The sequence below is a fragment of the Gobio gobio genome (genome assembly GCF_949357685.1).
Source record: "Gobio gobio genome assembly, chromosome: 6".
Lineage (NCBI taxonomy): Eukaryota > Metazoa > Chordata > Actinopteri > Cypriniformes > Gobionidae > Gobio > Gobio gobio.
This window is the reverse complement of record NC_137102.1, coordinates 45,575,076-45,597,275: the sequence shown is the minus strand read 5'-3', so window position 1 is coordinate 45,597,275 and position 22,200 is coordinate 45,575,076. Positions and strand designations below refer to the sequence as shown.

Below are 22,200 nucleotides of genomic sequence, written 5' to 3'. Positions count from 1 at the left end.
AAAAGGCTCGTAATCATAGGGGAACCTTTTTTAGTGCTATATAGCACCAATTTTGGTGCTTCAGTGGTTCTTCAGCGGTTCTTCAGAGGTGCTATACAGCACCTTAGTCAAAGAACCGGTGAAGAACCTCTGAAGAACCGCTGAAGAACCTCTGAAGAACCGCTGAAGAACCACTGAAGCACCAAAATTGGTGCTATATAGCACTAAAAAAGGTTCCCCTATGATTACGAGCCAATAACCATTTTTGGTGCAATATAGAACCTTTTTTTTTTTAGAGTGTATGGCACCAAAAATGGTTCTTGGCTCGTAATCATAGGGGAACCTTTTTAAGTGCTATATAGCACCAATTTTGGTGCTTCAGTGGTTCTTCAGCGGTTCTTCAGAGGTTCTTCACCGGTTCTTTGACTAAGGTGCTATATAGCACAGCTAACTAAGGTGCTATATAGCACCGCTACCATTTACAGAACATGTTAAGATATGGTGCTATATAGCACCAAAAGTGGTTCCTCTACACTCTAAAAAAAAAAAGGTTCTATATGGCACCAAAATTAGTTCTTGGCTCGTAATCATAGGGGAACCTTTTTTAGTGCTATATAGCACCATTTTTGGTGCTTCAGTGGTTCTTCTGCAGTTCTTCAGAGGTTCTTCACCGGTTCTTTGACTAAGGTGCTATATAGCACCTCTGAAGAACCGCTGAAGAACCACTGAAGCACCAAAATTGGTGCTATATAGCACAAAAAAAGGTTCCCCTATGATTACGAGCCTTTTTTTTTAGAGTGTAGTTTCGTAATCCTGGCATGAGTGGAAAGTTTTAATTTAAACCGTTACAATTAACCCATCGTTAGGTGTGCCCCGCGCTCCCCTAGGCTACCAACAAAAATAATAAAACTTAAATCTGAATGTTTATTTCCTTTCTGAAAAGCAGTTGAATGCCTAAATTATATTATAGTAGGCTAATAAATGATATTTTAGTAATAAACTCTCCGGCTCTTCTGGTCTAACTGGCTATTGTCCTTTATGATAATTCAGATATGCGCTCTCCATTGGTGAGTGATGCCATCACGAAAGTGAAAGTAGGCCTATAGGTCTTCGTTTTTTATTGGAGAGAAACAAAATCAGGTGTCTCAACCAGTTACCTTCATCTCAAACACAAACTTCTCTGAGAACTTCGGGAGTGGTAAGATCTTTTCCTACACTAAAAAATAGGCTAATTCAGGGTTGGGCGATGTTATCAACTTTATTTTCATGTATTTGGTGCTTTTAAACAATGCACATTTAGCCTATAGGTAGCCTATAGGCCATCTCTCTCTGCCTGCCGTTATTCATCTGAATGTTTTCCTCTTTTTGAAAGTCGTGGAAATGCGTCAGTTGATTTTTATGTTGCTTTTGGGGCAAATTGGAAAGCAAAAATAATATTTGCTATGATCTTCCATGTAGATTAGCCTACATCTATATAAGTTAACACGTCATTTAAAAATGTCCTTATACAATGATGGGCGATGGGCACGACCATAGACTGAAAAAAAAAAATGTAAATGTGTGGTGTTCTACATAGTGTTGCTGGTTTGAGCAGGTTCCTGCTTGGACATCCTTTGATTGGGTTGGACGGAGAAAAATGCATTTGTGGTGTATAAAATTGGACTGTTTTTTTATTAAATAATTAGCCTACATTTATTTTGTAAATTCAATTTATTTAATCGGGGGTCTAATGCTAATTAAAGCATTTTGACTTATTTACACTGTTAAAGAGTTGGATTTTCATGCTAAACATGGCCAAAATTTCAAAAAATGAGTTGGATGCGGCCTATGACGGAGTAGGCTATCTCTTTGCCAGATACACTCCTTCAGGACATTCACTCTGTTTTGATTGATGACTAAATGGATTCATTGCAATAGACAGAATAAAATAAATTGCTAAATTAGGGTAAAATAAGAAACCAAATATAAGCAGATTTAACCAGAGCCACTGACCGCCCCAACTGCCAAAAGGATATTTGCAAAGGAATCACATGACAGCAATTTATTTACATTCACTGCTGCTGAGTCCCAATTCGCCTAGCCTGCTTATATAGACTACGTCCTAAAAGTATGTATTTTCGTGAAGAAAAAGTGCATACATTTGAGTGTGTAGCAGTAGGAAAGCTTTGGAACATACAACTTCATCATCTTAATGATCATCATCTTCACTCAAACCCCTTTATCTAAACCTCTCTGCTTAACCGTCGTTTTTTTAACTCTTTTTTTATCCGTGTTTGTAGTTCTAATCGAATCCTCGCAATGGGTTGTGGGCAATATTAGCCGTCAGAGTGTGCACGGATCAGCACTGAATTCTAAAAAATATTGCACCATCCGGGTATCTTTGGAATACTCATTTCAACATATACGATTTGGGATGTACTAATTCTATTTTCGAATAGCCTACAATTTTGGACGGATACTATGCAAATTGGGACACATGGTGCATCTTTACCTCTGATCCTAAGTCTCCCAGATAGCAAGGTGACACTGACACAAAAATGTTGAGTTTTCATCCAAAAACATTTTGATTGAGATTGATGTTTCAAGGTTTAAAATATGTTGGATCAACATTGAAGTTTTGATAAAAGCCAACAGCACACATGGGTGGTGACAGTGACATTGAACTAACAGTCATTTATAGTTGATGACCATAAGATTATGTGCACTTCTCTGGATTCTAATTGATGCTTCCTCATTAGAGAGAAAACAAAGGTGCATGCAGATGTCTTGTTTGTTGAACCACCTGACGTTCTCATACAATTTCTCTGACACAATTAAAAAAACAAACAATGGTCCATCTGTCTTATGAAGACATTTAACAATCACACTCCTTCACAATTCAAACCTTCAATCCTTCAGGTTTTTTTTTTTAGTATGGCCCTGTATGACATCATAAAGGGCGGAATTCCTTGTATGGGCACTTCTCCCGGATGAGCGCGTGCGTACATCAACCAGAACGAGAGCAAGAGCACGTCCATCAACGAGGTTCATTGGGGTTACGAAAGCCGTCGGCAGCGCTGTCATTTTGGACCACGAAATCAACAATGTTACTAAAGAAGTGTGGTTTTGGTTGTGAGGAAAAGAACCTTGTTCAGCTTCCCAAATAACCCAGCGTTAAGAAAACGGTGGATGCAGTTTGTTTTTCCGGAGCAGCAATGAAGTTCTGCAAGTGTGTATGTTTGTTCCCGATCATGAGTGAAACTGCATCAAATGTCTGTGTTCTGTTGGCAATCGGTGCGTAAGTGCATATCATGTAAACACTATGAACGTATAGTCAATCGAAAGTTATCCAGGGATAATACCATCGTGTATTGTGTGTGTGTGTGTGTGTGTGTGTGTTTGTGTGTGTGTTCTTGTGACTCTTTAGTTCGGCTGTTGTTTCGGAAATAATTGGTACAGTGTATCTGTCTTTTATAAATATGATAAAACTAAAGACTCTTCGGAATATGAAGGATGCAATACTTCTCTATAGGTACTCAAGATTAACATGAGATTGGCAGAAACTGTGTGTGTTATGTACCCTTTAAAAGAACAGATTTTTTTGTTGGGTCATGTTTTATAGGCATATATTTTATTCTAACAATTGCAGCCTATATTAAAAAATAACGGTGAGAGAGGCCTCTCAAAAACTGCTAGCCACACTCACATTTAAATCTTCAAATCTTCAAGAGTATCTTCAAGTGGCTTTAAATCAGCAACAAAATCTTACACAAACTGTTCCATAAATGTTGTTTCTTATGTTCAAATAGTGTTAAAAATTCTTATATTTCAGGTTTTTTTATTGAACAATATCATTGTACAAACTCAAACTATGGAACAATTATGCATATGGAAATATACACAAATAACGATGTAATAAAAGAGCTAGATTTTAATTAGGCTATACATGTTAAAACATTTTAACAAGTTTAAAAAAACACAACAACAATTCAGAGAACAAGTTCTCACTGCCAAAGGTCCAGAATGACAACAACAACATCAGAACAACATCCAGAATTTAAGTCAGTTTTTTTGTAATAAACAAGTGTTCTTTTTTATTTTTATTACAAACCAATAATTTGAATGCGGACCTCTGCATTTTTCGGATGTGTAGGCTATATAATAAAGGTTGTGAAATAATTGCCTAATATAGTATTAACACTAGGGGAGATGATTTAACATGATTTTACGCATGATTTAATACTTTCCACACATGCCGAGATGACGAAACTTAGTGTATTTACTAGTTGCCATATCAACATTATTTAGAGAAAAATCTTTGTAAGATATTATTGAACATTTATTTAACCATAACAAAAGTACATTTCTTACTTAAGTTAATTTTTCATCTCTGTTTTTTGTGTTTATTTAAAATAAGAATGATGTAACACTGCGTTACAATGTGCCCCTATTAGAACTATGATATTATATTCCATACTTTTATGAATTCTATTGAAAAAACAATGGAAAAAATGTGAATAAAGACAGAGTCAATGTTCAGAAATGCTAAAAAATGTTTACTATGCTGTAAAACTGTTTTGAGGTGTGTTTGTTGTTAAACTCAAAAATGTTTTTATTTTATTTGAAAAAGTTAATAATTGTATTTTATTGACAAAATATTTTAGTTTGTCTTGTATATTGTTTTGATTATATCAGGTAACATTTTAAGCTGTCATTTGGTCATGTTACAATGTACCCAACCTATGGGGCATGTTGTCACATTTCACTTCCATTCTTTCGGGGTAAATTAAGAAAAAAGTATACACTGTATGAAACAAAACCTAATTAATGTGGGTAAAAATAAATACTCTGAACCACAAGTGGATTTACACAAACTGAGAAAGTCAAAAAGCGTTAAAGGTCCCATGGCATGACATTTTCATTTTATGAGGTTTTTCAACATTAATATGAGTTCCCCTAGCCTGAATATTGTCCCCAAGAGGCTAGAAATTTTGATTGGTGTAAACCGAGTTCTGGCTGTCTTTCTCTGCCTTTGAGAAAATAACAGCCCAGACGAGCTGACATATTTGTTTGTCCTCAAGAGATCATTGTGAATGAGTGAATGCTTGCAGTTTCTCAGTGTTTGGATATACAAATGAAAACAGAAGTCTTTTTTCAGTTCCTTCTGATCTGTGATCAGTGATTTCTGATGTGCAGCTAATTATTCAAGTTCACACAGAACTTTATTATTCGTGCACACACTGCGGCTTCTCTCTCTCTCGACAGAACAGTATTTTCTATCTTGTGAGTCAGTGTTTTTGTACGTCCTCGTCGCGTCTATCTGTTCTAAAATGTGCATACAGTCATGAGTTTCTGCTTAACATCGGCAGAGCCACATCTTTAGAGATAAACCTCACTCACGCCGAAGCTCGGGCTGCACCGACCGGTCGGCCTTCAACATCACCGACCCCCAGTACTGCATCTCGCCCACAGCGGAGGCACCAAACGCGGCGCGAGATTAAGCAGACGGGGGGTAAGCGCGAGGTATCCGGGCTAGCCAGCCAGCTATCCCCACAATAAACTGGATTACATTCGATTACTGCGCTGTTGTGTTTTTGTTTGCGCTGTGTACTTAATGCGCGTCAATGACGCTTTTCATATGATAGGAAAATATCTAAAAATAATGCTATAATCAACACTTACTCGTAACTCGTTCATCTCGACAGCTGTAATGGTACATTACATGTGTTACAAAGTTGGTAGAATAAGGAGGAAGACGGGCTCGGCGTGACTGGGACTCATGTTTATTCAGAACTCTCAGATACAAACAAAATAAACTTGCGCTGACAGCGCTCTCACAACTCAGTAGTTACAATATAACTTTGTTAGCAATCGCTCCGTCTCTGGTCCACTAGTTATGTCCGGTTCGTGAACTAATCGTTCTTTTGAACCGGTTCTTTTTAGTTCATCAATTCGGACTGAATTGTTCTAAACGGTTCGCGCCTCTAGTCAGCGCTGATCCATAATTCACTAAAGTTACTAACTTTCTGACATGAGTGACAGTCCCTCCGACTCGAAATAAACTAATAACCTGAAGTATATGCTAGTAACTACAACAGTTCACTGAACTGAGACGTGCTGAGAGAACTGATGAGAAGTGAACTCAGGTCTCGTAGACCTCGTTAAACCACGCCCCCTCCGCTACAAGATCTAATACTCATTTCAAATGCAAAGATGTCAGCCAATCACAACAGTGGGCGTTTTTACTGAAGTCTCACAGCAGACACACCCCTTGAAACAGGGCATTCAGCCAGAGGGCAAACATCAGTATAGAAAAAATGCCTTTTATATCTAAATTATGACATTTTATGATGTCAAAATCACACTAACAATATAAGTACACCTCAGAATACATTATAAAATCAAATAAAAAATCCATGCCATGGGACCTTTAAGGCCTGTTCACACCGAGACAATTTTCGCGCGCGTTTATCGCCGACGTTTAACGCCTCGTGACTAAACAAAGGGCGCAAATGTAAGTGTGGCGTAAAAGCGTCATTTAAAAAAAAAAAAAACGACTTGGGTCGTTTTGTTCACGTGCATGGAGCTGCCGAAGTTACTGTAAAACACGACTTGGTGGCCCTCAAGCACAAAACGTTCTTGCCGAGCACACATTGATACGACGAAGAAGTAGTAAGTAGACAAATATGAAGATGAGCTGCTAATGCTTCTTGCCAGTTAGCAAAAAGTGTGTGAATGGTTTTGGCCATAGACATATGTCTATGGTTTTGGCAAGCACGTAAATACTGTCTCTCTTCTTTTTCTGTGTGACAAGTGAGTGTCAGAAGCATAAAGTGGCGCAGCACCACCTTGTGTACCGGGAGCGCCATCTACTGAATTTGCACGTTCACTCAGCGCATCGCCAGTGAAAATCGTTTGGGTGTGAATTTTTTAACAGTCTATGGTGTGAATACGAAAAATGTCACGAAAAACATTGTGATAAGCGCTCACGATATTCGTCCCGGTGTGTACAGGCCTTAAGGTTGTGCCCCACTCTCCCCTACTTTAATGCAGCAAAGATACACAGCACCACAATCTTCTCATCTGAGGTCTGTCAACGCTCACTAGTCAAGATATTTAAGATGACCAATCAAAACGCGAATTCCAGCACGACGCTTCTGTAAACGGTCATAAAATGCTAGATAAGAAGATGGCAACGGCTAGCTTGTCAATCCGTGTATCATTAGTTCAGTCGCTTTTTGATTTAATATTGAAAATAGAAAAATGAGAAAACAGCTCGTTTTTCGTTTTTGAATTTTTTCAGAAAAACAAGTTTTTGTTTTTGACCACCTGGCACTTTGCTGGTCTAAAACCACTGGTCTACACAAAAGAAAGCCCTGCCTAGGCTCTGCCCTGGGACGGGTTGTGTCGAGCCATTCGTTAGTCTTGTTGTTTGATGAGAACTGATGACGGAATAGTTTGATCTTCGGCTGACCAATCAGCAGAAAGGGGCGGCCTATGCCTACTAGCCTATATATAACTAATTCATAGCCAATAATTTTTATATTTAGGCAAAGATGGGATACTGATTGCAGTTTTCGCTGCATTTGAATATAGGCCTATCAGAGTTAATTCTGATATCTAAAAACATCAACAGCTTATGTTACCCACTGTCCTCAGCCCAAGAGTCAGCAGATGGCACGTGGATTGACACTTTGCTTAAACCAGGTTCTCGCCGGTGAGAAAACTATGCTATACTTCAACCTTTCACCGTTAATGTAATGTGATCATTATAATGCGTTGTGGCTTTCAAATCGCTAACATTGTGACCTTCTATTAAAACGTTCTCATTTGGTCGCCCCATATAACAAAGCCCAAAAGAGTTGTTTGTGGTGGGGTAAATTAAACGCGATATGTGGTGACGTAACAATCGTGTTGCATTGCATTGTGTTATATGAAACTGCCTGAAGTGTACATATGAAGTAAACTCGCTCCCTCTGTCAAAATCGAGGGAGCAAGGTTCTGTCCATATAAACTTCCCTTGTCCACTTCACGAAGTGGAACGCACTTCAAAATGGCGGCTGGGATTCCCCCGAGGGGAAGTGCTTAGGGAAGTTCACAAGTGCGTGTCTAAAACTGGAGTGGAACGCAGCACAGGTCCAGATGGTCCAGACCGAATTTCCCGAACTCAAATGTTGTGGGCGGGGCTAAATTCGGCTGGCATCCAGGCTAGTATTTCCTATATGTGAAATTAGAATTTCAACTAATAAGAAATCCATTGGCTTACAGATAGTTTTTACTAGTGGAAATGTAATTCCTGATATAAATTTGTTTTGCCTTACTAGTAATGTTACTAGTAAATGTTAGACATTTAATTCCTGATATCAAGAATAAGCATTTTAACTAATGAAAATGTAATTGTTGATATCAAGAATTCAAAATAAATAAAAGTTAAATGGCTTGCCATAGTCGTTGTGGTAAATAAGATCTGTGATTCCGTTCATGCGCTGTGAGAAGTATTGTGGAGGGAAGAGAGAGCATCAGTATCTTCTGTCTCGTCATACAGTAGCCAAGACAATTATACATTGAGGGTCATGTAAGTGAACTTTCTTTTCTTTCTTTATTTCTTTGGTGTGTATTCAAAAAATACATTAAAAAAGAACTATAATTGCAAACTATTATATGAGAGTTCAGTCCAAACATTTTATTAGGATAACATTAATATGTTCCTATACATTGCCTATACTTAATTACATTATTAAATAATAATTTAATAAACCATGTAAGGTTGCAACTGCATATTATCAAATATGTATTTAATGAGCAAATGTTTGTTTTGTGATTTAATAAGACCTATACGGTGGTATTATTATCCATATTATGCATTATTCTTTCTCCACCTTAAGATGTTGAAAACCAGAAAGACAAAGATACTCTAAGACATTGACATTTGCCCCTTATAATCAATATATGATCATGCAAATAAATCAACTATTCTAATTCACGAGTTCGTTTAATATACTCTTTAGCTGATAAGGTTTTAAGCGTATTTGGCTTGCTGTCCGCGGTGGAGGGGCTCGAGGAAGCCGCTTCCACTCAAGCTTAGATTTACCCCCCAGGGACTACTAGTGCTAGGAAGAAGAGAAAGGTAAACATGAATGTAAGTAGGTGGAGCTGGGGAGGTGGAGGGACGCAAACGCCTGAAGGAGGTAGGAGGCTGCTTATATGCTTAGCAGTTGATTGAAAGATTAGATGGGTTCACGCCTCCCGTATTTGCGTTTGTGTACATTGCTAATTGAAAGATTACATGAGTTCACTCATGTTTTGAACTTCACTTCTAATTCTTGTAACATAATAAAGCATGCAAGTTTTAAGAACGTAAAACTAGATTAACTAGATGAACAGTCTGTGGTGTATGAAGGACTGTGATGACAATAAAATACCAGTGATCAATCATTCCATACTATTTTTAAATAGATAAACAAAATAGATTTTTAATGGTTAACACAGAATGTAAATGGTACAGTATATTTGAGAGTCCATGAATGTTGTGTCTACAGGTTTTATACATTTTGTTCACACTATTCTGTTTACAGTAACCAACTTAATTTTTTTTAACCTTCAGCAAACAGGAAGAGCTAGAGAGAGCCAGCATGTCTAATGCCAGATTAATGCCTTCGCCCATTTGTTTGGTGGAGAATGTGAACGGATCTCTCTGCGTCTGTAAGGATGCCATTGAGCTCCTGAGTAGAATCAAGGAGCCAGTGGTGGTGGTGTCTGTGGTGGGACTCTACCGTACTGGGAAGTCCTACCTTATGAACCGCCTGGCAGGACAACAGTCAGGTGAAATAACTGTCCAGATAAGGCAACTTAAAGTGTGAATATTAGCTACATCATGCCAATAATAATAACAAAATTAATTGTCTCAGGCTTTGCTCTCGGCAACACTATTGAGTCGAAAACCAAAGGCATCTGGATGTGGTGTGTCCCTCACCCCAAGAAAGAAGGACACACTCTGGTGCTGCTGGACACAGAGGGACTGGGAGATGTGGACAAGGTGAGGACAAGGATTGAGCTGTAGGCTTATTAATATTGTTTTATGGTCGATGCTTTGATTTTGAAGACACTGTGTTTCAGGGAGACTCTAAGAATGACGGCTGGATTTTTTCTCTGGCTGTTCTGCTCAGCAGCACTCTGGTGTACAACAGCCGCGGCACCATCGATAACAATGCCGTGGAAAATCTGCAGTATCTTTTAATCTGCCACGTAACCCACTTCCTCTTTCAAATATACACTTTGCAAGATGCTGTTATTTCTCAGTGTGCTGCAGATACGTTAGTGAGCTCGCTGAGCAGATCAAGATCAGATCAGCAGAAGCAGGAGACGAGGAGGAAGAGGAGGATTCTCAGTTTGTGCTTTTTTTCCCATCATTCATCTGGGTGGTTAGAGATTTCACCTTGGAACTGGTAATAGATGGAAAGAAAGTGACTGAGGACGGGTACCTTGAGTTTGCCCTCCAGCTGAAGAAAGGTATTTTAGACCCGACATACAGTAAACATCATGCACCAGTATGTGCATTTAAATTAATAATGACTAAATATTAAGAACTCAAAATGTTGACAGAATCTTCCTTAATGCAATTTGTTATTTACCCCTAAAAAACTAATTTAGGTGCGAGTAAGAAAATCAGCGACTACAACCTGTCCCGTCAATGTATCCGGAATTATTTCCCATCCCGGAACTGTTTCGTGTTCCCATCTCCAGCCTAGCCTGAAAACATGATATGCTTAGAAAACTTGAAAGAACGGGACCTTGTACCAGATTTTCTGAAGGTCACAGATCGTTTTTGTGACCACATCTTTCACAAGAGTGCTGTGAAAACACTGAAAGGAGGACACAGGATTACTGGCAAATGTGAGTGTTTTACCAATGTAACAGTTAATTGGACATTTCAGTGTTTCGGAGTGTGAACTTCAGACACATAAGCCTCTATATTTAAAAAGGTCAAGATATGTTGATGTGTTTGTGTGTTGTTAGTGCTCGGGCATCTGGTTGAGATTTATGTGGACACAATCAGCAGTGGGAAAGTGCCCTGTCTGGACAATGCAGTGGTTGCTCTCGCAAATCTCGAGAACCAGGCAGCTTTTGAAGAAGCTTTGAAAGTGTATCAGAGTGGGATGGAAGAGGTAAGACACACACAATCTTAATTTATATTTGTGGCAAGCAGGGCCGGGCAGAGAGCTGTGAGAACGGAGCGAGTATAACAGAGGAGCTCTGGAAGGATAAAAGGAGGAATTACGACAGTGCAAGACAAGAGGACAAAGCCTAGACTTTACGTTGTTTTTTGTTTATGTTCGTGCAGCAGTCGTCTGTGAGGGGCTGCCACTTTACTTTCATTTTGCTGTTTGTTTGTTTTTGGGATTAATTGATTTTAATAATTAATTTTTGGATATGTTATGCATTTATGATAATATTCAGTAAATAAAGGCAAACTATGACAAAGCATGCTGTTCTTTGCAGGTGAAGAACAAATTTCCAGTAAATGTGGATGATATTTCCTCGGAGCACCGGAAGTTCAGCAGTCTGGCCACCTCTGAGTTCATGAAACGCTCCTTTAAAGATGAAAAAGGAGAATACCTAATAAAACTGGTGGTGAGTTTCAAATCACAATTATGTGCACACTCATGATAATGCAGCTATATTCTTAAATGGGCAAAGGTTTGTTCATTTAATAAGTATGCATTATTTTAAATTATATTTAGCTAAAGTATTTAAATATTGTCCTTGTTTGTCAGCTAATTCAGCTAATATAACCAACCTTTTTCCTGTGTGTATATGTGATATATTGTACGTATGTTTAGGAAAACATAGATGTACACTATATAGGCCTGCTGAAAGAGAATGAGATGGCATCAGAGAGAAAGTGCAGAGATCTGCTGAACAATCTGTTCTTTGACATGAATAAACGGCTGCAGAATGGAGAGTACAGTCAGTCTGGAGGATATGAACTCTACTGCAGAGACAGAGACGCCATCGTTGAGCAGTACCGCAGAGAACCCAACAAAGGTGTATCGGTGAGGACACGTCCTGTGTTTGTACAAAATGGTTCTTTGAGTACACATATGGTTATGAGTATCTCTAAATGAGCTCCAATACGATGTTTATGTTTAGGCTGAGGCCGTGCTGAATGAGTTTCTGAATTATCGAGGAGCTGAAGCAAACAGCATCCTCTACACAGACACAAAACTCACTGAAAACGACAGAAAGATTCAAGGTAAATCTTTACCAACCTTATGAATATGTTTAATTCATTAGGCTGAATGGAAACCAAAGCTAAATTCTTACTCTAGAGCATCTTGGAGTTCAGGTTCTGGAAGTTTAGTATTAGCATAATTTTTCACATAATTTCTCTATATTTTTTATCTTGACTGACAGAGGAAAAGGAGAGGAATGCTCTGCTGGAACAGAAGTGTAAAGAGGAACAGGAGAAACGCACTGAGAGTGAACGAATGAGGCAGGCAGAAACAGAGCGTCAGGAGGACCGAATGAGGCAGATGGAGGAGAAGTTCAACAAGGAGCTGGAGCAGCAGAAGCAAGAGGTGGACAGAGCCATTGAGAGCAAACTGAAGGAGCAGGAGGAGATGCTAAACAAGGGCTTTAGGGAGAAAGCTGATCTTCTGGATGAAGACATAAATGATCTTAAAAAAGAAAAGGAGGAGAAAAGTTCTGGCAGTTTTAAAGAATGTGCAATGCCTATTATCAAAGCTGTATCAGACCTCCTTCCTTACATCCTCGAATACAGGGTCCAGATGAAAAGACTCAACCCATAAATACCCATTCAAATCACTGAATTAAATTATAAATTGATTCATTTATAGTTAAAGCTTATAAAACACAATCACCAGCAGGTTTTTATTTTGTAAGATTATATAGTTTGTTATTTAGTAGTGTGCTAATTCACATTCTTAGAGTATACTGTACACAAATTATTTACTGAGTTGCTGGTGATGGGAAAATCCATTATTTTATACATGTAGTAAGACACACAAGTTTGCCTGTATTTAGTAGACCTTCATTTCTTACTGTGTGAGTTTGGATGTAACCATTGTATTCTTCAAACAACCTGTTTTAATCATTAAATTCATCACATTTAAATGTATCATGATTTAATTTGTAGGTTCATCTTGAAGATGTCATCTCAAACTCCTTTTCTCTCTTTTCCCATTTTTTTCAGTCAATTTGACTTCTGACTCCAGCCTTAAAAACTGATGTAAACAATTATGAATTATGAATAAGGGTGAGGTTTCAGAGTCAGAAGGCTCATTTTTCATTGGTTCTCTCAAGGCTTTCCAAATGTTTTTTTGAATAGCTGTTTATGTGTATTTTAACCAATACAATAAGTTTTTTATTGTTACTATTACCATCTGTGAGATTTTACTTGTAACTACAAACTGAGCCTCAAAAAAGAACAATCACAAGGGAGTCTTCTATTAAAAGTGTTTGGACTTCAGTTGTAGAAATTTTCTCAGTCAAAATCTGTTACACTGGAATTTCTTCTTAGTAGCTCTTGCTGACTTCTAAGCTCTGTGGAATACAGTTATGTGCTCATATATATATATATATATATATATATATATATTACTTAACTAACCTGTCATAATGTGCTGTTTTGTGAAAGACAATCAGTCTGAATCAAATTAAATATTTTATTATATTTCACAGACCAATTTTGAACAGAGTTTTTTCTATCTGATTACAAACAAAAACATTAAAAAAGGTGAATAAGTCAGTTTAAGATCACTTGGTCTGTTAACTAAAACTTTAAACAAAAATAAAGCCCACCCACTCGTCCCATGGAGGCTTACGATTTGTGGGTGAAGGTCTCTTGCACGTTCTGTCTTTTCAGCTGGGCAAAGTGGTTTGATTCCAATTTAGTTTTATCTGACTCCATTTTATCATGACCTCGAATTTAGGTTAGAATGCCAATTCATTATTGACCATTTATCTAGACATCTGATTATTAACCCTCACCCCAACCCTAACTCTTTACTCTTATTGAAATTATTCATAAAGTTCTCAGAGTCGCACCCAGGGTCCTCACACCAGCTGTTATGCGGGCCCATGATCACAAACTCGCCATTAACCAGAGGTCATGGCTAAAGCGATTATTGTTAAAAAGTACCCATGTAGCCCCCTACAATCGCCTATATAACAACTTAGTTAAAGTTGAAACAATAACCAAAGGTTATGGTCAGTACCATAAAATAATGCTGTATTATTTCAATAGTATTTTATCTGGCCCCCTATAATGTGACTGCATAACAACTTAAAGTCGAGCAGTTAGTCAGAAATCTAGAATCTCCCCAGATGTGCCTCATGCTCCATACAATCCGAGATCTAGTATGTACTTAACCCTGGTCGCAGATTTGAGGTAACAAAGGATACATCATAATGCACTAAAATCAATAATTTCAGAGTAAGTCAGAATAAATCCAAATGTAACAATTTATTAACAGTCAGGTAAATGTATAACGCCAATTACATAATCAATTCAAAGATAATCCATACATAAGATCAGATACTCTGAAGTAAAGAATAAAATATGGATATCTGACTTCTGAAAATTCTAGGAGACACTCAGCGTTACGGGCTGACCGATGTAAAGGTGCGTGCCCGACCCTTCTGCAACATTTCCTTAAATACTCAGACCAAGACAGAAAACTCTTTGAATTGGAAACGTGTTAACAATGGGAATTAGCATTAATTAAGTCCTGTAGACCTGTATTGACGACAGGAGGTAGAGAACATTTGGCCGAAGACACATCCATCACTCAATAAGCAAAATATCTCAAAATAAAACCTTTATTACTTTTGGTTTACTGAGACCTTTGTACCAGTCACACTGAGACATTTCAAATGATATCATGACGTTGTCTCGGATGGGGACGCTAAATGCATAAGAGTGAGTTTAGATGTTAATTTCCTTTGTTTTGTCATAGACTCCAGCCTGGCATTTGCAAGTTTTTCCAGCCTTACACCACTGACAAGGCTTTTGTTAATCTGCCAACTGGACACAGATATTGGCCAATGTCATGTCTCAATCTGTCTCAATATGGCCAAATATCTGCCTATAAATTGGAAGGTTCCCAGGAAGATTTCATCAGGATTCACAGATTATGTTAATCACTTTAAAGTTACATGGAAAAGTTCCCATCACTCTGATAGCACAGCTTAGTTTATAGTTCATAACAAATGTTGGTGCAAGCTGGGCAGTTAATAAGCTCGCCTTTAAACGTGAATGGCATCTGTGTGAACAGCAACTCAATTTCACAAGCAATGACAAGTAACTGCTGGACAATTCAAGCTGTGTTGGAGAATAATATATATAGCCTATGTTTAGGTGAGTGTGTGAATAATGTATATCCATTTTCAAAACAGTTTTGATAGCCAGGACAGACCAATACCAGCTACTTTAGGGATGAAGCCAGGCAAGACGAAAGTCGCTGCAGTGCCGATACCATCTAAAACCTTGCTCATCGTGGAGGGTTGGGACGTCTCCTGTTTATTCATGTCTGCTTTCAGGCTGTCAATCTCGCTCTGCATCCGGGCAGCCTCCTTCTGGAAGCCCTGCTCTAGAAGAGTTTCCTTCTCCTGCGACACAAACAGCACCTGAATAAAGAACATCTAATCCTATTCTAGACCATAAGCACATTCAGTAAACGTCGAAAACACTGTTTGTAGAGCAATTTGTAAAATCAACCAATATATCTAATCAAGACAAGCTGTTACAGAGAATCACCCATATTCTATATACTTATATAAACATTTATATGTTCTACATTATTTCTTACATTTGTTTATTCTTTATATGCATTTAAAGACAGTATGACTTCTATTATACATTTGCTGAAATGTTGCTGAATGTAAGCAGCAATATATTGGTATTCCTAAAACATTACATTGAATATTCCTCTAACTTTAAGCATTCCACCTTTGCAATCCATTCAGACAAAACAGCTTAATGTACAGACTTTTTTTTAAAAATCTCCCATATTCCATTGAAAGAATGTTCACCGATGCAAGAAATTCATGTGGTTCTTGCATCGTTTTGCATACCGTATTGTGATTGATATTTTTAAAAATTCTACTTGCAAAATGTTCTCCTTTTAACACAACATTGAACATGTGAGAGTTTTGAGTGAGTGTCCTGTTCTTACCCTCAGTTTGGCGTCCAGGACCCGTTCATTGTCTCTCCTCATTCTCTCTTGCTCTCTCTCCATCTGATGAATGATCTGATTGACATGTTCATCATGGGTTCTCTGCATGTCTTTAAATGCCTGCTCTTGTAACCGATTCTGTTCCTCTAGACCTCTTTGCCGCTGCTCTAAGATCTCCTTCTTTAATCTCTGCACTGTATAGAGAAAGTGAAAGTTTAGTCTGTACACTCATTCTGACCCAATACACATAGACAATATACATACACAAGAAGTATATGGTAATGAAAGTGTGAGCTACTGCAGATATAAGTTAATCACAAATCTGTTTGTTTCTGATCTGTGCTCTCATTGAGGTCAATGTACAGTCTCGTGTATCACGAGAGCATTGATTGACAGAAAAGTGTGCAGCTGATTTGAACTGTACCCTCTTTTTCCTGTTCCGCTGTACTGAGAGATTGGTCGGCTTGTAGAATCATATTTCCAACCTCTTCCTTTGCTTTCAAATACATGCTCAACACTTCCTCACACTGCGGAAAAAAACACATTTCTAATAATTCAAAATATCTGTTTCTTAAAAGTGGGGGTGTTGTTTTGGTATAAACAAATCCTATTTAAAGGAATAGTTCACCCAAATATATCAAAATTGTTATAATTTACAGTACTAAAGGAATGTTGTTGCTGTTAATATATGGTTAATATATGGTTGTCAAGCTCCAAAATAAAAACAATCATTAAAGTACCATAAAAGTTGCCCAGATTACTTGTGTACCATTTTCATATCTTGCATAACTTCAATAATAGCACATGAGTCATGGGGTTTCAGGTTTGACAGGTCTGCTATATTCTTTACAATTCCGATTATGCTTCAAGGAAAATAACTAAAGCACAACCTGAGAGTTTTTCATGTTTTAGTTTCATGACTGTTAGCTGTTGTCATGTTTTCTTTAATCTTTATCAGCATTAAAAGGTGTCTATCAGTTGTACTGTTGTACTTGTGACCATCTAGAACAATAAAACACAAGCAAAGCATGCATGTGTGTTCTGTACCATTATTTGTGACCGTGTTTTTGCTCTGTACTCCTCGGCCAGCTGTGCAAGCATGTCTCTGTACTGACGGGATCCTCCAGGTTTCAGGTATAATCCGTCAGAAATGCCTTTTTCCAGTTTATCAAACACATCACGCAGAACCTCCTCACATTGCATGAGAGACGCTTGATGATTCTGCTGGCACAAGTCTTGATATTCATTATGAATCTTCCCCTAAATTGTTAGAAGCAATGAGAGAGAGAGAGAAGAAATGTTTATAATTGTATTTGAAATAAAAGGAATATTGCACATGGATTGAATCTCCATTATTTGAATCTGTGCACATATTCACTATATTAAATAAGTGTAGCACTGCGAATAAAGGGGCTCTATTTCTGTAAGGTCTTCAGAGTACACAATATTTAAATCTGCTAAACTTTAAGTATAAAATTTGCTCAAATGATGACAAAGAAAATTATTTGCTTTGCCATTTACTAAATTGTAGTTTAAAATACATGTTTACTAAGTTTTAAAGGTTCATACTTTGAAATAGTAACTAAGTAAGTAAATTTGATTTTTATAGCACATTTAAACATAGCAGAACTATCCAAAGTGCTGAACAGAGTAAAGAGAAATAAAATCAAAACGATAAAAACAAGAATAAGATACAATAGAAACAAAGTGAAAACAAGAATAAGATACAATAGAAACAAAGTGAAAACCAGACCAAACGAACAGTCAGAAGTATAATAATATTAAAAAGCCAGAGAATATAGATCGGGAGCCAATGAAGCGAGGCCAAAATTTGGCTGACATAATCAAATTTCTTTGTCGCGTTCAGTAGCCTTGCAGCTGCATTTTGCACCATCTGGAGGCGTAAGTGATGACTGAAGAAGACCCAGATACAATGAATTACAGTAGTCTAAGCGTGAGGTAATAAAAGCATGAATAACCTTCTCCAAGTCTACCTTTGTTCTGAATTCATAATGTGTACACCATTTAAATATTACTCATTTCAATTTGTCACAACTGGAATATGTAAATCTTAAAAACACACTGCACATTTTTTAATAGGTGCATTTGTGCATGCATTTTTCGTGATTGTGATGTTTGTGATGGTTCTCTTTTGACTATTCTGTTCAGAAGCACTCACAGAAGTTTGTAAATGAATATTTAAAAACTAATGCAAGTTAACAGAATTTGTTACCAGCCTTTGTATTTTTTGTTTAAAATAACCCTTATTGAAGGGTAACAATTATTTTCTATGGTAATCCACATTATGGAGCTTCTCTTGTATTAAACATGGAACTTTTCTACAAATGTATGACATGTTAGCTACATCTAGCTAAATGCTACCGCTAATATGCAAATGAAAATAGAACACAACAAGAATTCAAATTTACCATGAGCTCTTTTTGGTAGATCTGGTCATTGTCATTGAAGGACATGGTGATGAAACTTTCAATGGCCTTCTTCTCTGCGACTGTGTGGATGTCGGACAGATCGGCAGGGTCCATAGGAAACTGAGCCATGCAGAGCATCTCGGTCATGTAGGACTCCAGGGCCTGATCCACTGCACGGACATTCTGGATCTTAGCCAGAGACAAGACAGCGTTCTCCAGACATGGAACCTTCCCGTCGCGGATCGCCTCTACGTAAACCTCAGCAAGATTCCCCAGAGCTGTCAGGAAACACAACGCGATAGTTCAGTCAGTCCTTTGGTTCTGTTTTTTTGTACACAGTCCATTGAACATTGGTTCTCAAAAGAGATTCAAAACTTTTATAAATGATAAATAAGGGAAGGCAGTACACACCTGTTCCAGTAATTGTACGTCCCCCACTGACAACTTTTGGCTCTGCATTGTCATAAATGTAACTGCAAAAAGTATTTGCCTGCTCAAGGAACTCTGACTCCAGTTCTTCCTCGGTCAGCTGCTCCATTTTCCGCATGTTTTGCGTACTAGCCGGCCGAGGGAACACAAAGCACTTCCTCACCGCAAAGAAATGGAGCAGACAGCGGCGGGGCAGGTTAAACCGCTCAATCTGAGGTGAATTACCTAAGATAATACAAGATAAGATAAGTGTTAGGAGATTTTGGAGACTGTCATTATTTCTGCAATTATGACCAGCTGCACACTGTAGATTTAAGACCATCGTAGAATTTACTGTAATCTAGATCAAATTGGTCTAAAATGTTTTCACCAGGACAAACACTGTCTGTGATGGTGGTTTTGCCTGTTAGTAAAACAGTATGTAATGTATGTGTTTGATGTCAACTTTTTTTCTGACCTGATTTGAGTTTCAGCGCACTCTCCAGATACTCGTCTGATGTTATTGGTTTATCGTCCTTTTTCAGTTCCAGAGTGAAGTCACGAACGGCCCAGACAAACGACGGGAAAATGCGCATGTAATCTGCCGAATCATCCTCGTCTTGACTCACTTCTGCCTTCACACGAATGTTCTCCGTCAGCTCTGTAACGTAGCTACATTCAGCGCTGTTCAGGAAGAATTACATTAATGCTAAGAGAGACTGTGGATATTTTAATAGTAAATGTGCCTGTTAATTGTTTGTTTAGTGTGCATGGAAAAAGGATACTGCAGCTTTTCCAGTGCCGTGTTGTCAATGACCCCTAAGCTGTTGTACACTAGAGTGCTACTGAGAAGAACAGCCAGACAGAAGATCCATGTGTCATGTTTCTCATCCCCCTGAAACATAAACAGCCAACTACAGAATAAGTGACACTTATTTACCTTTACTTGCAAAAGACCATTCTTTTTTTTTAATAATGTGTAAAGTCTAAAATAAGTCTGTGCAGTGACTTTTCTCATCTAGTTAATGGAAAGTGAAAGCACAAGATGGTAGGTGATGGTAGACTATAGAGATAACGTTGCTATGGATGCTGTATGGTCTTCCTCCTCACCTTGTCCACATCACCCAATCCCTCTGTGTCCAGCAGCACCAGAGTGTGTCCTTTTTTATTAGGGTGAGGGACACACCACATCCAGATGCCTTTGGTCTTTGATTCAATAGTGCAGCCGAGAGCAAAGCCTGAGAAAACCACAATGACAATGAATGAAAACAAATCTTTAAATCTAGTCGCCAATCTAGAACTCGCGCTATTAATATTCACATTGGTTCTATATGTTTCTGAAAAACATACTATTTCAAAGAAAAGCTTTAGATGATATCCTGTTTGTGATGCCACTTCCTGTTTTATGCTTGTCACAAAATGGTTTCCTGCATTTTGGTAACACAATAAGCTGACAAAAGTTTTCTGAATATATGAATAATATTTTCTTTATTTATTGCTCTTGCAATAATATGATAATAAATAATAAATTGAAATAATAATAAAAAATGATGCCAAAAAAACTACTTATAGGCAGTGTAGGTAAGCCCTCTCCCCGGACAGCACGCCAAATACGTTTACCAACTTAATCTATACAATTTATTTGTAAGTGTGAACTCGTGAAATGTAGGCCTATATATTTTTTAAAACCAAGAATACATTTCACCAAGGTAGTGTTTATATAACAATTATTAGTATTTTCTGTAGATGAATGTATCCAAACAGTTATCTAAAAAAAAAAACACAATATATTAAAGCATCTGATTTGCATGTTTTTTTCTCACCGGACTGTTGTCCTGCCAGGCGGTTCATAAGGTAGGACTTCCCCGTACGATAGAGTCCCACCACAGACACCACCACCACCGGCTCCTTGATCCCATCCAGTATGTCTTTGGCCTCTTTCCCAACACAAAGCTTCCCATTTTCATCATTTTCAATGAGGCACACCGGAGCGGACATGAACCCGCCGCACGCCATGACTCTGCAAAAGAGCAATAAAACACAAGAAAATAAATAAATAAAACAAAGCCATTCTCGCGATTTCACACGTGCACATAAAATGTAGGAATATAGATTAAATCGGAATTAATACCTTATTGAAATTGAGATGGAGCGAAGGAGGCTAGCCGTTATGTTTAACAACAGAAAAAGCGACTGTAGCCCTATATATCCTACCGTTCTTAATTTCTGAACTGCACAAACCTGCTAGGCTCCTCCCGTCACTAATTTTTATTTGTTTTTTTGAGTCATTCTCACACGTTCTCTTAACAACAGACTTATCTCTGACTGTCGAGTGAAAGTGAAAGTGAAAGTATGCGCTGTGGACCACTTGTTTTCCCAGAAATCACTCGATTACGGAGATAGGGTTGGCTAAACACTCTGTTGCTACATGTTGGCACTGATATAGCCTACAAACCAATCGCTTTTTTTTAGTAGCCAGCAGGAATAAGTTCCTACAGGAAAAAGTATAGTCTATTTTATAGGCTATTTTTCATGTAAAAATATGATAGGCAGCATATATCTTAAACAATTGCATTCAGTCGTAGGAGTGCATTTAGGCTATTAATGTAAAAGGGAATCCCTAAAACAACGGGTTTTGACACTGCATTTCGACATCTCATTTGTGAAAGTTGAATCTGCTGTAGGCCTACTATTGAGTGAAATTGGGCATTTCCATTTAAGGTCATGTTTGTCACTCTCGTCCAGGGCATGACAATGAATTATGAATAAAACTGTGAGAATTGACACAATTTAAATGAACGTAAATTTCTCTGGCGCAGTGTAACTGTAACGAATGTCCACTGAAGAGGCAAGTTGCTGGACCCAAGTGCAGTTTTATTTTAACATAAATCTTAACATAAATCAAAACATAAAACAAGGACTTGGCATTAACTATAACAAAACTCACCATCAGCGGTTACACATACAATAACAGTCAAGGACACAGCAAACATGAGGGCTAAATACACTGAGACTAATGACAAGACAAGTGACACCTGTGAACAGTGATTAAACAATGAACCAATGACAGAACACGACAAGATCACATGAGGGCATGGAAACCTGACAGAACATGACAAACTTAGAAACGTGACAGTAAACATGACATTGAACATGATAAACTAAAAACATGAAACATGAACATGAACCATCACCAAAACACCCTGTGA

General features: G+C 37.9%; 2 protein-coding genes across 2 annotated transcripts; one reads left to right on the top strand and one right to left on the bottom strand.

Annotated features, from left to right (window-relative positions):
- The first annotated feature begins 10,274 nt into the window (after window positions 1-10,274).
- On the top strand, window positions 10,275-13,089 carry LOC307127546 (guanylate-binding protein 2-like). The gene is made up of 7 exons (XM_079818830.1): window positions 10,275-10,467; window positions 10,609-10,851; window positions 10,975-11,123; window positions 11,458-11,589; window positions 11,799-12,011; window positions 12,109-12,211; window positions 12,373-13,089. Exons 2-7 carry the CDS (start codon window positions 10,716-10,718, stop codon window positions 12,765-12,767), a joined length of 1,128 nt encoding a protein of 375 aa, XP_079674956.1. The 5' UTR covers window positions 10,275-10,467; window positions 10,609-10,715; the 3' UTR covers window positions 12,768-13,089.
- Window positions 13,090-14,424: 1,335 nt separating this feature from the next.
- gbp2 (guanylate binding protein 2) lies at window positions 14,425-21,347 on the bottom strand. Its single transcript, XM_079818828.1, has 11 exons — window positions 21,123-21,347; window positions 20,815-21,011; window positions 20,102-20,229; window positions 19,777-19,886; window positions 19,470-19,663; window positions 18,995-19,237; window positions 18,584-18,861; window positions 17,202-17,414; window positions 16,579-16,681; window positions 16,155-16,348; window positions 14,425-15,588 (listed from the first exon to the last, which is right to left on the bottom strand). The coding sequence occupies exons 2-11, from the start codon at window positions 21,005-21,007 to the stop codon at window positions 15,367-15,369; spliced, it is 1,878 nt and encodes a 625-aa protein (XP_079674954.1). The 5' UTR covers window positions 21,008-21,011; window positions 21,123-21,347; the 3' UTR covers window positions 14,425-15,366.
- Between the last annotated feature and the right edge of the window lie 853 nt (window positions 21,348-22,200).